General features: G+C 36.8%; 1 protein-coding gene across 5 annotated transcripts in view; it reads right to left on the bottom strand.

The window, feature by feature from the left end:
* Positions 1-16,117, bottom strand: part of DNAJC3 (DnaJ heat shock protein family (Hsp40) member C3) — a 110,402-nt gene that overhangs the window by 45,006 nt on the left and 49,279 nt on the right. For all 5 annotated transcript variants that reach the window (XM_059041566.2, XM_067016657.1, XM_067016655.1 and 2 more), the window contains exons 5-9: positions 13,997-14,149; positions 11,942-12,123; positions 11,369-11,488; positions 6,282-6,387; positions 6,078-6,198 (exon numbers count right to left, since the gene is read on the bottom strand). In XM_059041566.2, the coding sequence (XP_058897549.1) occupies positions 6,078-6,198; positions 6,282-6,387; positions 11,369-11,488; positions 11,942-12,123; positions 13,997-14,149 (682 nt within the window). The remainder of the gene's footprint in view (positions 1-6,077; positions 6,199-6,281; positions 6,388-11,368; positions 11,489-11,941; positions 12,124-13,996; positions 14,150-16,117) is intronic.

The following is a 16,117-nucleotide window of genomic DNA, read 5'->3' as shown; positions in this document are numbered from 1 at the left end:
TAAACCAACCTCACCCACTTGGGGCAGACACCAAAAACAACGGGAACTACGAAACTGCAGCCTGTGAAAAGGAGACCCCCAAACACAGTAAGTTAAGCAAAATGAGAAGACAGAGAAACACACAGCAGATGAAGGAGCAAGGTAAAAACACACTAGACCAAACAAATGAAGAGGAAATAGGCAGTCTACCTGAAAAAGAATTCAGAGTAATGATAGTAAAATCTTGGAAATAGAAAGGAGAAAATATAAAAAACGTTTAACAAGCATCTAGAAGAACTACAGAGCAAACAAACACTGGTGAACAACACAATAAATGAAATTAAAAATTCTCTAGAAAGAATCAACAGCAGAATACCTGAGGCAAAAGAACGGATAAGTGACCTGGAAGATAAAATACGGGAAATAACTACTGCAGAGCAGAATAAAGAAAAAAGAATGAAAAGAATTGAGGAGAGTCTCAGAGACCTCTGGGACAAAAAATAAACACACCAACATTTGAATTATAGGGGTCCCAGAAGAAGAAGAGAAAAAGAAAGGGACTGAGAAAATATTTTATTTGAAGAGATTATAGTTGAAAAATTCCCTAATATGGGAAACAAAATAGTCAATCAGGTCCAGGAAGCACAGAGAGTCCCATACAGGATAAATCCAAGGAGAAATATGCCAAGACACATCAAAAACTAAATACAAAGAAAAAATATTAAAAGCAGCAAGGGAAAAACATCAAATACCATACATAGGAATCCCCATATGATTAACAGCTGATCTTTCAGCAGAAACTCTGCAATCCAGAAGGGAGTGGCAAGACAAATTTAAAGTGATGAAACGGAAAAACCTACAACCAACACTACTCTACCCAGCAAGGATCTCATTCAGATTTGACAAAAAAATTAAAACCTTTATTGTCAAGCAAAAGCTAAGAGAATTCAGCACCACCACGCCAGCTTTACAACAAATGCTAAAGGAACTTCTCTATGCAGGAAACACAAGAGAAGGAAAAGACCTACAATAACAAACCCAAAACAATTAAGAAAATGGTACAGGGAACATACATATCGATAACTACCTTAAATGTAAATGGATTAAATGCTCCAACCAAAAGACACAGACTGGCTGAATGGATACAAAAACAAGACCCGTATATATGCTGTCTACAAGAGACCCACTTCAGACCTAGGGACACATACAGACTGAAAGTGAGGGGATAGAAAATGATATTCCAAGCAAATGGAAATCAAAAGAAAGCTGGAGTAGCAATTCTCATATCAGACAAAATAGACTTTAAAATAAAGACTATTACGAGAGACAAAGAAGGACACTTTGGGATCAATTCAAAAATGGATCAATTCAAGAAGATATAACAATTATAAACATTTATGCACTCAATATAGGAGCACCTCAATATATAAGACAAATGTTAACAGCCATAAAAGGGGAAATTGACAGTAACACAATAATAGTAGGGGAATTTAACATCCCACTTCACCGATGGACAGATCATCCAAAATAAAAATAAATAAGGAAACACAAACTTTAAATGATACATTAAAAAAAGATGGATTTAACTGATATTTATAGGGCATTCCATCCAAAAACAACAGAATACACTTTCTTCTCAAGTGCTCATGGAACATTCTCCAGGATAGATCATATCGTGGGTCACAAACCAAGCCTTGGTAAATTTAAGAAAATTGAAATCATATCAAGTATCTTTTCCGACAACAACGCTATGAGATTAGGTATCAATTACAGGAAAAAATCTGTAAAAAATACAAACACATGGAGGCTGAACAATACACTACTAAATAACCAAGAGATCACTGAGGAAAACAAACGGGAAATCAAAAAATACCTAGAAACAAATGACAATGAAAGCACGATGACCCAAAACCCATAGGATGCAGCAAAAGCAGTTCTAAGAGGACAGTTTATAGCAATACAATCCTACCTCAAGAAAACAAGAAACATCTCAAATAAACAACTTAACCTTATACCTAAAGCAATTAGAGAAAGAAGAACAAAAAAACACCAAAGTTAGCAGAAGGAAAGAAATCATAAAGATCAGATCAGAAATAAATGAAAAAGAAATGAAGGAAACAATAGCAAAGATCAATAAAACTAAAAGCTGGTTCTTTGAGAAGATAAACAAAATTGATAAACCATTAGCCAGACTCACCAAGAAAAAAAGGAAGAAGACTCAAATCACTAGAAATAGAAAAAAGGAGAAGTAACAACTGACACTGCATAAATACAAAGGGTCATGAGAGTTTAATACAAGCAACTATATGCCAATAAAATACACAACCTGGAAGAAATGGACAAATTCATAGAAAAGCACAACCTTTCGAGACTGAACCAGGAAGAAATAGAAAATATCAACAGACAAATCACAAGCACTGAAATTGAAACTGTTATTTAAAATCTTCCAACAAACAAAAGCCCAGGACCACATGGCTTCACAGGCGAATTCTATCAAACATTTAGAGAAGAGCTAACACCTATCCTTTTCAAACTCTCCCAAAATATAGCAGAGGGAGGAACAATCCCAAACTCATCCTACGAGGCCAACATCACCCTGATACCAAAACCAGACAAAGATGTCACAAAGAAAGAAAACTACAGGCCAATATCACTGATGAACATAGATACAGAAATCCTCAACAAAATACTAGCAAACGGAATCCAGCAGCACATTAAAAGGGTCAAACACCATGATCAAGTGGGGTTTATCTCACAAGTGCAAGGATTCTTCAATATATGCAAATCAATCAATGCGATACACCATATTAACAAATTGAAGGAGAAAAACCATATGATCATCTCAATAGATGCAGAAAAAGCTTTTGGCGAAGTTCAACACGCATTTATGATAAAAACCCTCCAGAAAGTAGGCATAGAGGGAATCTACCTCAACATAATAAAGGCCATATATGACAAACCCACAGCCAATATCGTTCTCAAACATGAAAAACTGAAACCATTTCCTCTAAGATCAGGAACCAGACAAGGTTGTCTAGTCTCACCACTATTATTCAACATAGTTTTGGAAGTTTTAGCCACAGCAATCTGAGAAGAAAAAGAAATAAATGGAATCAAAATTGGAAAAGAAGAAAAGCTGTCACTGTTTGCAGATGACATGATACTATACATAGAAAATCCTAAAGATGCTACCAGAAAACTACTAGAGCTAATCAATGAATCTGGTAAAGTAACACGACATAAAATTAATGCTCAGAAATCTCTTGCATTCCTATACACTAATGATGAAAAATCTGAAAGAGAAATTAAGAAAACACTCCCATTTGCCACTGCAACAAAAAAAATAAAATACCTAGGAATAAAGCTACCTAAGGAGACAAAAGACCTGTATGCAGAAAACTATAAGACACTGATGAAGGAAATTAAAGATAATACAAACAGATGGAGAGATATACCATGTTCTTGGACTGGAAGAATCAACATTCTGAAAATGACTATACTACCCAAAGCAATCTACAGACTCAATACAATCCCTATCAAAGTACCACTCGCATTTTTCACAGAACTAGAACAGAAAATCTCACAATTTGTATGGAAACACAAAAGACCCCAAATAGCCAAAGCAATCTTGAGGAAGAAAAATGGTGCTGGAGGAATCAGGCTCCCGGACTGAAGACTATACTACAAAGCTACAGTAATCAAGACAGTATGGTACTGGCACAAAAACAGAAATATGGATCAATGGAACAGGATAGAAAGCCCAGAGATAAACCACCCCCCCACACACACACACACACACACGGTCACCTTATCTTTCTTTGATAAAGGATGCAAGAATATACAATAGAGAAAAGATAGCCTCTTCAATAAGTGGTGCTGGGCCAACTCGACAGCTACATGTAAAAGAATGAAATTAGAACACTCCCTAACACCATACACAAAAATAAACTCAAAATGGATTAAAGACCTAAATGTAAGGCCAGACATTATAAAACTCTTAGAGGAAAACATAGGCAGAACACTCCATGACATAAATCACAGCAAGATCCTTTTTGACCCATCTCCTAGAAAAATGGAAAAAAAACAAAAATAGACAGATGGAACCTAAAGAAACTTAAAACTTTTTGCACAGAAAGGAAACCACAAATGGGACACAAGGCAGCCCTGAGAATGGGAGAAAATATCTGCAAATGAAGCAACTGACAGAGAATTAATCTCCAATATTTACAAGCAGCTCATGCAGCTCAATATCAAAAAAAACAAAGAACCCAATCCAAAACTGGGCAGAAGACCTAAACAGACATTTCTCCAAAGAAGATATACAGATTGCCAACAAACACATGAAAGGATGCTCAACATCACTAATCATTAGAGAAATGAAAATCAAAACTACAGTGAGGTATCACCTCACACCAATCAGAATGGCCATCAAAAAATCCACAAACAATACATGCTGGAGAGGGTGTGGAGAAAAGGGAATCCTCTTACATTGTTGGTTGGAATGTAAATTAATACAGCCACTATGGAGAACAGTATGGAGGTTCCTTAAAAAAACTAAATATAGAACTACCATGCAACCCAGCAATCCTACTACTGGGCATATAACCTGAGACAACCGTAATTCAAAAAGGGTCATGTATCATAATGTTCATTGTAGCACTATTTACAATAGCCAGGACTTGGAAGCAACCTAAATGACCATCGACAGATGAATGGATAAAGATGTGGCACATATATACAATGTAATATTACTCAGCCATAGAAAGAAATGAAATTGCGTTATTTGTAGTGAGGTGGATGGACCTAGAGACTGTCATACATTGTGAACTAAGTCAGAAAGAGAAAAACAAATACCGTATGCTAACACATATATATGGAAATCTAAAAAAACCCAAAATGGTTCTAAAGAACCTACAGCCAGGACAGGAATAAAGACACAGACATAGAGAATGGACTTGAAGACACGGGGAGGGGGAAGGGTAAGCTGGGACGAAGTGAGAGAGCAGCATGGACATATATACACTACCAAATGTAAAATAGATAGCTAGTGGGAAGCAGCTGCATATAGCACATTGAGTTCAGTTCAGTGCTTTGTGACCACCTTGAGAGGTGGGATAGGGAGGATGGGAGGGAGACACAAGAGGGAAGACATATGGGGATATATGTATATGTATAGCTGATTCACTTTGTTATACAGTAGAAACTAATACACCATTGTAAAGCAATTATACTCCAATAAAGATGTTAAAAATAAATAAAATAAAATGCTTTACTTGATTTGAAACAAAAACTTTTCATTAAGGGCTCTAAGGCTCACTTCTTTTCAAAATCATCTCATTTAAATGTTTACAGCATAATGTCACATGAAAAAGACCACAAAACAAAATATATGAAAAGAAAAAAATTTATATATATATATATATATATATATATATATAAAAGGATTCTATACAATTACTCTATTTCCCTTAGTTATCTTCCAAAAATAGGGCACTGACTCTATTCAAGGTCCTTACAACATCTAGCAGGAATCTCTCTCTCTGCTACTTCAACTTGAACAAAGTTGGGTAAGCAGGTATCCTAACATTTACTAAACAGCTTAGGGGTCACAGATGATCATTTTATATTTAGGCATATATGTCACATGTACGTCTGCTGTAGGTAGAATATATATACTGCATACATGCATCCAATATGTATATGTATGCATAAAATACACACTCATACATATGCATAGGTAAGTCTGAAAGGTGTAAATCCAAAACAAGTAGTGATTACCTCTGGATGATATGAGATCTGTAATTTAAATTTTCTACCTTGTTATTTATCTTTTCTAACTTGTCTACAACAAAGAAAATTAATACTTTTATTTTAATATTCCACTGTACTGGTGTCAACAGCAGAACTCTTTCCTTATATGGTAGTTTTCATGTTCCAGAAAGAAAGAATAATTTTCAGGTTCTCTGCCATTTTTCTAAAATTGCCAACATTTCCAGGTACTCTGGTAAACTTGTTCTAAACAAAAGGATGTTAAACAGGTGCTAATTGCACATATAACAACTTTTAGCTATCGCAAATCAAATTCCTTAAAGATTTACCTTCATCGTACATTTCTTCTATTAAATAGGCCTCTGCTCGGTCTTTCAGAGCGTTCACATTGTCAGGTTCCAATTGTAAAACTTCTGAACACACTCGAATAGCTTCAACAGGCTTCTCATCCTAAAAGTAAGTGTGAGAAAAGAATTTATGGTTGTTTTCCACATGTCAAGTTTTTACAATTCTGGGAGTGAGTCCACAGTTACCTTTGAAAAGCAGTGGCAAATCCTTTCTTTTGAACGAAGTGTATATTCAGAAATACTTGGCTCTGTTTTCATGACAGATTCATATTTGCTGGTCGCATCTGTGTATCTGTTAAATGAGCAAATCATGATTAGTAAAAAATGAAATTCTATTTCCAGAGCTAAAGAAAGGACCCTCTACTCTTCACTATATGTTACTTAATCAATTGATCTGAATGAGCACATCCCTTCAAAGACTGCTTCTACCTTATTAATCTACAGTAGCAAGGAAGGCTCTCTCTGCAATTAAGAGTTGGGAGATAAAAAACATGACCACAGAAAATGTATATGGATAAATCAGAGCATACCTGTGAGTACCCATCAAATCAAATGATGAATTCTCTACAGAAAAGTGCTCATGATTTTGAAACTGAGGAAAACACTTTGTTAAAGTCTGACTATACAAAGCACTTTCAGCAAAACAGAGATCAGGTTTTATTTCTTGCTTACTAAACACTGATGAAATAATAGAGCCCATTACATGTTATTTTATATAACAAATATCAATATTCAAATCTAAGTACATTGTAATTCCTTGCAGAAGAAACCTGTTTTGGTTTTGGAGATTTCAACAGTTTTCTATTCACTTAGTTGTGTGTGTATATGTGTGTGTGTGTGTGTGTGTGTGTGTGTGTGTGTGTGTGTGTGTGTGTGTGTGTGTGAGTATATGTAGTTTTATATAGTTTTATCACGTGTAGGTTCGTGTAACCATCACCACAATGAAGATACAGAACTACTCCACCTCTATAAGGTTTCTTCATGCCATCCCTTTATAGTTACACATCATCCTGCTCCCTGACCCTTAGCAATTTCTAATCTGTTTACCATCTCTATAATTTTATTTCATGAATTCTATATAAATGTAATCATACAGTAGGTAACTTTTTTTTTTAAATTTTATTTATTTTTGGCTTCATTGGGTCTTTGTTGCTGCACATGGGCTTTTCTCTAGTTGTGGCGAGCGGGGGCTATTCTTCGTTGCAGTGCACAGGCTTCTCATTGCAGTGGCTTCTCTCGTTGAGGAGCACGGGCTCTAGGCACACGGGCTTCAGTAGTTGCGGCACGCAGGCTCAGTAGTTGTGGTGCACGGGCTTAGTTGCTCCACGGAGAAGAAACCTGCTTAAATCCCCAACATTCCTAGCTTTCTAAGAACAATAAAAGCTATTTCAGCATATTTTTAAACCGGTGAAAAGTACTAGTCATGTTATGCATTGTTACTTTCCTCATTAATGACAAACTGTTGGGTTAGCCAAAAGGTTCGTTCAGTTTTTTCCATAAGATGGCTCTAGTAGCACTTAGTTGTCTTTAACTTCATTCGAAACAATTATGTTAGATTGTATGTAACAGCTGTCATATCAGTGTGCATTTAAAAAAAGATCAAAATTGGTGAATTTTTGTGTTGCCATTTTAATGCTGAAGATGGAAGAAAAAAAGCAACATTTTCAGCATATTATGCTTTATTATTTCAAGAAAGGTAAAAACGCAACTGAAATGCACAAAAGATTTGTGCAGTGTATGGAGAAGGTGCTGTGACCGACTAAACATTTCAAAAGTGGTTTGCGAAGTTTCATGCTGGAGATTTCTCACTGGATGATGCTCCACGGTCGGGTAGACCAGTTGAAGTTGATAGCGATCAAATAGAAACAATAACTGAGAACAATCAACATTATACCATGCGGGAGATAGCCAACATACTCAAAATATCCAAATCAAATGTTGGAAATCATTTGCACCAGCTTGGTTATGTGAATCACTTTGATGTTTCCGTTCCACATAAGTTAAGTGAAAAAAACCTTCTTGACCATATTTCCACATGCAATTCTCAACTGAAACGTAATGAAAATGTTCTGTTTTTAAAACAAATTGTGATGGGCGATGAAAAGTGGATACTGTACAGTAACATGGAACGGAAGAGATCGTGGGGCAAGCGAAATGCACCACCACCAACCACACCAAAGGCCGGTCTTCATCCAAAGAAGGTGACGTTGTGTATACGGTGGGATTGGAAGGGAGTCCTCTATTATGAGCTCCTTCTTGAAAACCAAACGATTAATTCCAACAAGTACTGCTCCCAATTAGACCAACTGAAAGCAGCACCCGACGAAAAGCATCCAGAATTAATCAACAGGGCCTCCCTGGTGGCGCAGTGGTTGAGAGTCCGCCTGCTGATGCAGGGGACACGGGTTCATGCCCCGGTCCGGGAAGATCTCACATGCCGCGCAGCGGCTGGGCCCGTGAGCCATGGCCGCTGAGCCTGCGCGTCCGGAGCCTGTGCTCCGCACAACGGGAGAGGCCACAACAGTGAGAGGCCCGCATACCACAAAAAAAAAAAAAAAACACAGAATTAATCAACAGAAAACGCATAATCTTCCATCAGGATAACACAAGACCACATATATTTCTCTGATGACCAGGCAAAGACTGTTACAGCTTGGCTGGGAAGTCCTGATTCATCCGCCATATTCACCAGACATTGCACCTTCAGATTTTCATTTATTCTGGTCTTTACAAAATTCTGTTAACAGAAAAAATTTCAATTCCCTGGAGGACTGTAAAAGGCACCTGGAACAGTTCTTTGCTCAAAAAGATAAAAAGTTTTTGGTAGATGGAATTATGACGTTGCCTGAAAAATGGCAGAAGGTAGTGGAACAAAAGGGTGAATACGTTGTTCAGTAAAGTTCTTGGTGAACATGAAAAATGTGTCTTTTATGTTTAGTTAAAAAACCGAAGGCACTTTTTGGCCCACCCAATGCAAGCGATATTTATATGCCATTGTGGCACATTATTCCCAAAGTGCTGCAATCTTCAAATTTAAATGCCACTGTATTAAAATATAGGTTTAAATACAAAACTTAAAGCAAAAGCTAGACATCAATGTCAAAATCCTAGTTGGGATACTGTTCTATAGATTTCCAAGAAGGTACAATTGTAGGAAACTATACAGAGTATGCAAGACCTCACTCTATTTCTTAAAACTACCTGTGAAACTACAATAAGAAATTAAAAGTTCAATTAGAAAATACTGCACTTCACTTAAAAAAAAAAAAAAAGTAGCTTCTGGAAAGGTGGAGTAGATGTACCATCCCCAATTCCTCTAGCTAGATACCTGTGCAAATACCCTGGACATTACATGTACTTTTTTTTTAATATGAAAAGACTCAGAAAGGGGGAGATAAGAAAATTATGGTCCCACCCCCACCAATATGAGCAGGTCAACTGGAGAGTCTAGACTTCTTCCCTGGTGAGCCTGTAATGAGGTGTGTCCACACCCAACAAAGGTAGTGTCAGAGAATGCTATGTTGGGAGCCAGAACTTTCATGCATGGCCAGAACTGAGTCCCCAAAACTCTTACCCACACCAAGCAGTAGTGAGAATCCCACACCTCGAATAGCAATGAAGGCCAAGTGGGAAACTTCTACCTCAATCTGGCAGTTAACAAGGTGGTGCCTACCCCCCAGCCCCTCATGCTCACTTTGCTGGAACGATGTCAGGAAAAGCCACCCAAAAAAGAAGATTTAAATAAAAAACAGTATCTTATAAAATGAACTTATCCAGGTTTCAATTAAAAACTAATCATCATACCAAGAAACAGGAAGATCTCAAACCAACACCAAGAGGACAGAGATGTTAAAGCAGCCATGAAAAAAGCAGCAATTAACAAACATGCTTAAAGCAAATGAAAAAATAGAATGACTCAGCAAAGAAATGGAAAGTCTCAGCAAAGAAATAGAAGATATAAACATTCCAAATAGAATTTTTAGAACTGAAAAGTATAAAAACTGAAATAAATTGCTCACCACATGTGCTCAAGAGCAGAATGTAGGGGACAGAGAACAGAATCAGTGAATTGGAACAATAGAAATTACCAAATCTGAACAACAGAGAAAATAAACTGAAAAAGAAAAATAAACAGAGCCTCAGGGACTGTAGGGCTAAAACAAAAACTCTAACATTTATGTTAATCAGAGTCTAAGAAGGAAAACAGAGAGAGGGTAAGGCTGAAAACGTATTCCCAGAAATAATGGCTGGAAACTTCCCAAAATTTGACAAGAGACATAAACCTACATATTCTAGAAGCTAAGGATTTGCCAAACAGGATAAACACAAAGAAATCCATGCTGAGATATATCATAATTAAACTTCTGAAAACTAAAGACAAGGAAATAATCTGAAAAGCAGTCAGAGGAAGATAACTGCTTATCTTTAAGGAAAAAAACAATTAAAATGACAATGGATTTCTCATCAGAAACCACGGAAGCCAGAAAGAAAGGGCACAATATTTTTCAGCTGCTGTAACAAAAGAACTGTTAACCCAGAATCCTGTACTGAGAGGAAATGTCTGCATACTCTGTATGCATCGCTATCGCTCTAGATATGTATTACCTTTTAATAATCAATTTATGTGCCTGTCTCCCACACTAAACTACCAGCGTCTTAAGACCAAACACTACTAGTCATATTCATTTCTGCACCACTCAGTACATAGTCAGTGCCTGATGCAGGAGAAATTCAGTAAATAGTTGGTGAAATATAAAATAAATATGCTGGTAACAATACTATGCAGGGACTTCCCTGGTGGCACAGTGGTTAAGAATCCATCTGCCAGTGCAGGGGACATGGGTTCGAGCCCTGGTTCAGGAAGATCCCACATGCCATGGAGCAACTAAGCCCGCGTGCCACAACTACTGAGGCCACGTGCCTAGAGCCCGTGCCCTGCAACGAGAAGCCACCACAATGAGAAGCCGGTGCACCGCAACCCCACTGGCTGCAACTAGAGAAAGCCCACACGCATCAACGAAGACCCAACACAGCTGAAAATAAACAAATTGCAAATAAACAAATTTAAAAAAGAATACTACGCAGTTACCATTATTTATATTCTGCCTTATTCAAAAAGTGTACAACTGTGGTAGTTTTGCTAAGGCCCAATGCCATCTAAGATACACCACCCTCAACAGCAAAGAGTAAAAGCAAGCAGTTCAGTTGTTCTTTTGTGGCCACAACCAGACATCTGAGGGAAGGTGAGATCCTCTACACAAGCATAGTCTTACCTGCCTTCTTTGATGAGCTCTTCAGCTGACTTAATCAGCTTATTAAGTTTCTTGACTTGTTTATAGTGTGCAAAACACCTTTTATGATCCTGGTCAAGTTTAAGACATTCACGAACTTCACTGTTCATGCATTAAAAAAAGGAAAATACTCCAAGTCAAAATAATCAATAAATGGTTTTTCATACTAAATACAGAAATCACAACAAAAGGTATTTTTTGTCCGTAACAATTAAAATATACTGACAATAATTTATCATACACTGTTATATACGACATTGTATTATGCACACACATTTATTAATTCAAGTTCAAATGACTTAAGTAGAGATATATAACAAACACTATTTTGCTTCTGCAAATGTAATACCCTCCTATTTATTTTACTAAGCATACTTCATGAAAAGAACTAATGTGGAAGCAGAATAACTTAGAGATAACACAAAATTACAGATATATAAAAAAGCCTTAACCATAATTTTATTAATTTAAAGTTAAATTTTAAAAGAAAATGGGAGTATTCTCTTACTACAAACAATAAAAAGATGAAGAGATGTGTATGTTACTAGAACTGACCTGAGAGACAGTTCATGGTCTCCTAGCTCATAGTACAGTGTGCTGATTTTATAAAATGCCTCAGTATTATCATTCTTCAATTTTGATGCAGCTTTTAAGTCACTTATCGCTTTCCTAGGTTCCCCTTCTTTTATAAAACATTCAGCTCGAAGTTCCCGTAGTTCTGCATCCCAAACACAAACCTTGAGAAACAAAAGAACTAGACTTAAAGAAACAGTAAATTATGCACATTCATACTTGCACCTGACATATTTTATCTACATATTTATCAACGTAAAACATCCTCAATTAATGTTATGACTTCTATATTGTAAGTAATATTAAAAAGTCTAATACAATTTAGATGTGACAAACATGAGATGTGACAAAATAATTTCTCCAAAGATGTCTTAAATAAATTCCAATGGGGTAAGGGATGTATATACTAACAAGGCACTTTTCCTACCCCTTTCAGTTATATAATTCTAAAACACTGAAAGAAAACATGGTATTTACTATTAGAAGGTGGTTCCCAGTGAAGTATATTTTATTTTTTTATATAAATTTATTTGTTTTATTTAATTTTTTATTTTGGGCTGTGTTGGGTCTTCGTTGCTGCACATGGGCTTTTCTCTAGTTGCGGCGAGCGGAACCAGTCTTCGCTGCGGTGTGCAGGCTTCTCGTTGTGGTGGCCACTCCTCTCCTACTGTGAAGCACGGGCTCTAGGCACGTGGGCTTCAGTAGCTGTGGCACGCGGGCTCAGTATTCGTGGCTTGAGGGCTCTAGGATGCAGGCTCAGCAGTTGCACATGGGCTCAGTTGCTCTGCGGCATGCGGGATCTTCCCAGACCAGGGCTCGAACCCGTGTCCCCGCATTGGCTGGTGGATTCTTAACCACTGCGCCACCAGGGAAGCCCTACTGTATTTGATTTTGAAGAGAATATTTTCTAACCAGATTTTTATACTTAACAATTCTAATTTCTAGTCTCAAAAAATAAAATCTAGGCTCTAAATTCACAAAATATTTTTATTCTACCAGTAACTATATTAAATGATCTTTTACAAAATGTTACCTCCTTGAAATTAAATCCTCATATCACAAAAATAAAGAGAAAAACAATGTGAGAAGGCTGAAGCTTCACTGTTTCCATTTTACCAAAAAGTTGACAATGTTTTAGTAAACCACTAGTATTCTTCAAAATGTAAACCCAAATGCTCACCAATAAGACCTGTGTGTCTTTATATAATTCTTAGAGCTGTATTAAAGTCATGTCTACTTTTCACACAGAGTAAGGTATCAAAATCAATACTGTATATAAACTAAATACAACAAGCTAGGTCAAGATGGATAGTCTAATTACTGGAAGGTGAAAATCGTAACTTTATATTTCCTTGATAAAGCATTAACAAAATAATTTAGTAAACCATGAATTCCACTGGACCACATCACACGATTTCCTCTATAAAACTATCAAAAAGTGACCATTCTACATACATCACGAGTTTATTGCCAAGATTAGACTATACAAAGTGCTATGAAAATGATAAACAAATATGAATTATGACTGCTTCCATTTGAATATTCTTTTAGACTTCCTTCTGAAACCATTACATCCTTTGTCATTAAGTCCTTGCTGAGGCAGACTTAGATTTCCCTATCTAGAACCCTCTGGAGCCTATAAACTCTTCATCTGCCTTCTTCCCTAGCAACTTCTCACTCTTTCCTCCCAAACATCATTTTTCCTTTTTCTTCAACCAACTCTTTCATCTTTTATCCCATTAACTAACCTCTAGGGTTTTCTTGCCCTGCTCCCCAAAAATGCAAAATCAAACAAAAACAGCAAAGCAGGCAATGTATAAAGATATGTAACTCCCACTCCATAGCACCTTCAGTATATTTACTGAAAATTTCAGTCCCAAATTTTGTTCTGTATAAACACCATCTTTCAATTAAGAGCTGAAAACCCCAGGGTCAATCTGATTTTATGCTATCTAGGTTTTCTGTGGTATATACACATACCTTACAGTAAAAAGAAGTGTTAGGCATGTCAGCTGCAAGAGCAAAAAAAAAACTTACCTCTAAAATCTTATCAAGGAAGGTTATAGCAGCTATATAATCTGAGCTTTCAAAAGCATCAAGTGCTTGTGAACGCAAATGCTGCATTTCATCAGATTTGGTAAGTTGGGACTGGGCTTCTTTTTCTTCATTTTCACTTGGGTTTGATTTGAGCTATAACAATAATAAGAAATTAAACAGGATTTTTAATCTCTTGAGTGTAATACCCATAATATACAATGATCTGACCCTTCCAAACACTCAAGTTCATCGGGGGAAAGGAGTAAGGAGACACTGGCACAACTGGCTTCTCCAGTGACCTGTCCCCTGGTGCTGATCACTGTCGGAAGCAGCAGCAAACGCACCCTTATTCCCACCGATATGGTGCACGAGAGCAAGCAGTGGGGCTAGAGTCAAAAGAGCTGGGTTGCCAAAACTTCCCAGGAAGCAAATATATTTAGGAATGTGAAAAGGTAGAGAAGAATGAAGGAAAGCACCTTTCTCACTTTCTTACATATAGCTCTGCAGAAAAATGAGTTTTATGTGTTTTGCCTTCTAATTATATTTCTTAAGTATTTATTTTTAAGTGTAAAATAATTTTATCACAATAATGAAGAGCATAGGGAAACTGAAGGAGAGGGCAGTTTTTTAGAGGTTATAAGATAAAAAAGAGTTGATACCAGAGGATTTGAGGTATAATAAGAAAGGAAGGCTTTATAGGGAAAAATAAGAGAGTAATATCTTATTAAAAAGGCTTATGACATGGTTTTAGGAGGTTTACACATTGACTCTTTTTTTAAACATCTTTATCAAGGTATACTTGATATACCATAAAATTCATTCATTTTGACTGTGCAATTCCATGATTTTTAATAAACTTACAAAGTATGCAACCATTACCACAGTTTTAGACCATTTCTGCCACCTCAATAAGATCCCTTGTGTCTGCTTACAGTTCATTCCTGCCCCCAGGCTGGCCTCATATGCACAGTCAACTCTTAACAATTTCTTCCTCCAGATGGAAAAATCTTAAGCCTAACAGTGCAGAAAAGTTGGGTGGCTACATTAAAAAGCTACTGATTTTTTGGAAAGATTTTTCTTTAAGCTTACAGTTTCTATGTAATAATTCCTGAAATCTAATATTCCTACTAAGATGGGAATTGTAGTCAATGGGTTCCCCTTTTGGGTGAAGTACAGACACAAGTAGGTTATTTCTAGAAATACCTCCCCTTCGGTTGACCGATCACACTGCTTCCCCTTCAGTGGACTCATGTTTTAAAAACACCCCCACTAGCTACCTGGTAGGAGAGAATACTCCAAATGAGAAAACTTAGGAATACTAATTCTTGGTAAAGGGACTGTATTTCTCCATTTTGTTTTTTGGATATTTCAGGTATTCTTTTCTGTCTGTTTCATCTTTGGCTTTTGAAGGAATGGCTAGGACTCCAAGCATTCATAGGTAACTGGGAAGTGGTAACCTTAGCTCACTATGGAGGAGGATGTTCCCTGCATGGCTGAATTTACAAGTTGAAAGAAGCTACTCTGGGCTATGGAATATGCTGGTCTTTGTTTTATCATCCTCGGAGTAGTCTTGAAAACTTCTAAATAACCACACTGGAAGGAGTATACGTGGGTAAGTGCTGTCACTTTGCTCTGGGTAAAAATGGATGTTTAGTGATACCTTGTTTCCACGATGATGATGATGATGATGATGTGTCAGCTATCCAGCAATATAATTCAACATCTGTACACACTACAAAGTGATCACTCCCACAAGTCTAGTTACCACTCATCCATTATACAGCTGACCCCCTTCACCCATTACACCCAACTCCCAACCCCCTTCCCCTCCAGTAACCACTAATCTATTCTCTGCAACTATGAATAAATTTCATTTTGTTTGTTCATGTTTGTTTTTTTAGATTCCACATATGAGTGAAATCATACAGTATTTGTGTTTCTCCATCTGATTTATTTCACTTAGCCTAATACACTCAAGATCCATCCATATTGTCACAAATGGAAGGATTTCTTTTTATATAGCTGGATAGTATTCCACTGCATATACATACTACATCTTCTTTATTTGTTCATCCATCAGTGGACACTTAGGTTGCTTCCATATCTTGGCTATTGTAAATA

This window comes from Kogia breviceps, chromosome 16 (assembly GCF_026419965.1).
Source record: "Kogia breviceps isolate mKogBre1 chromosome 16, mKogBre1 haplotype 1, whole genome shotgun sequence".
Classification (NCBI taxonomy): domain Eukaryota; kingdom Metazoa; phylum Chordata; class Mammalia; order Artiodactyla; family Physeteridae; genus Kogia; species Kogia breviceps.
Note: the sequence above shows the minus strand (reverse complement) of the source record. Positions and strands in the feature narration are given on the sequence as shown.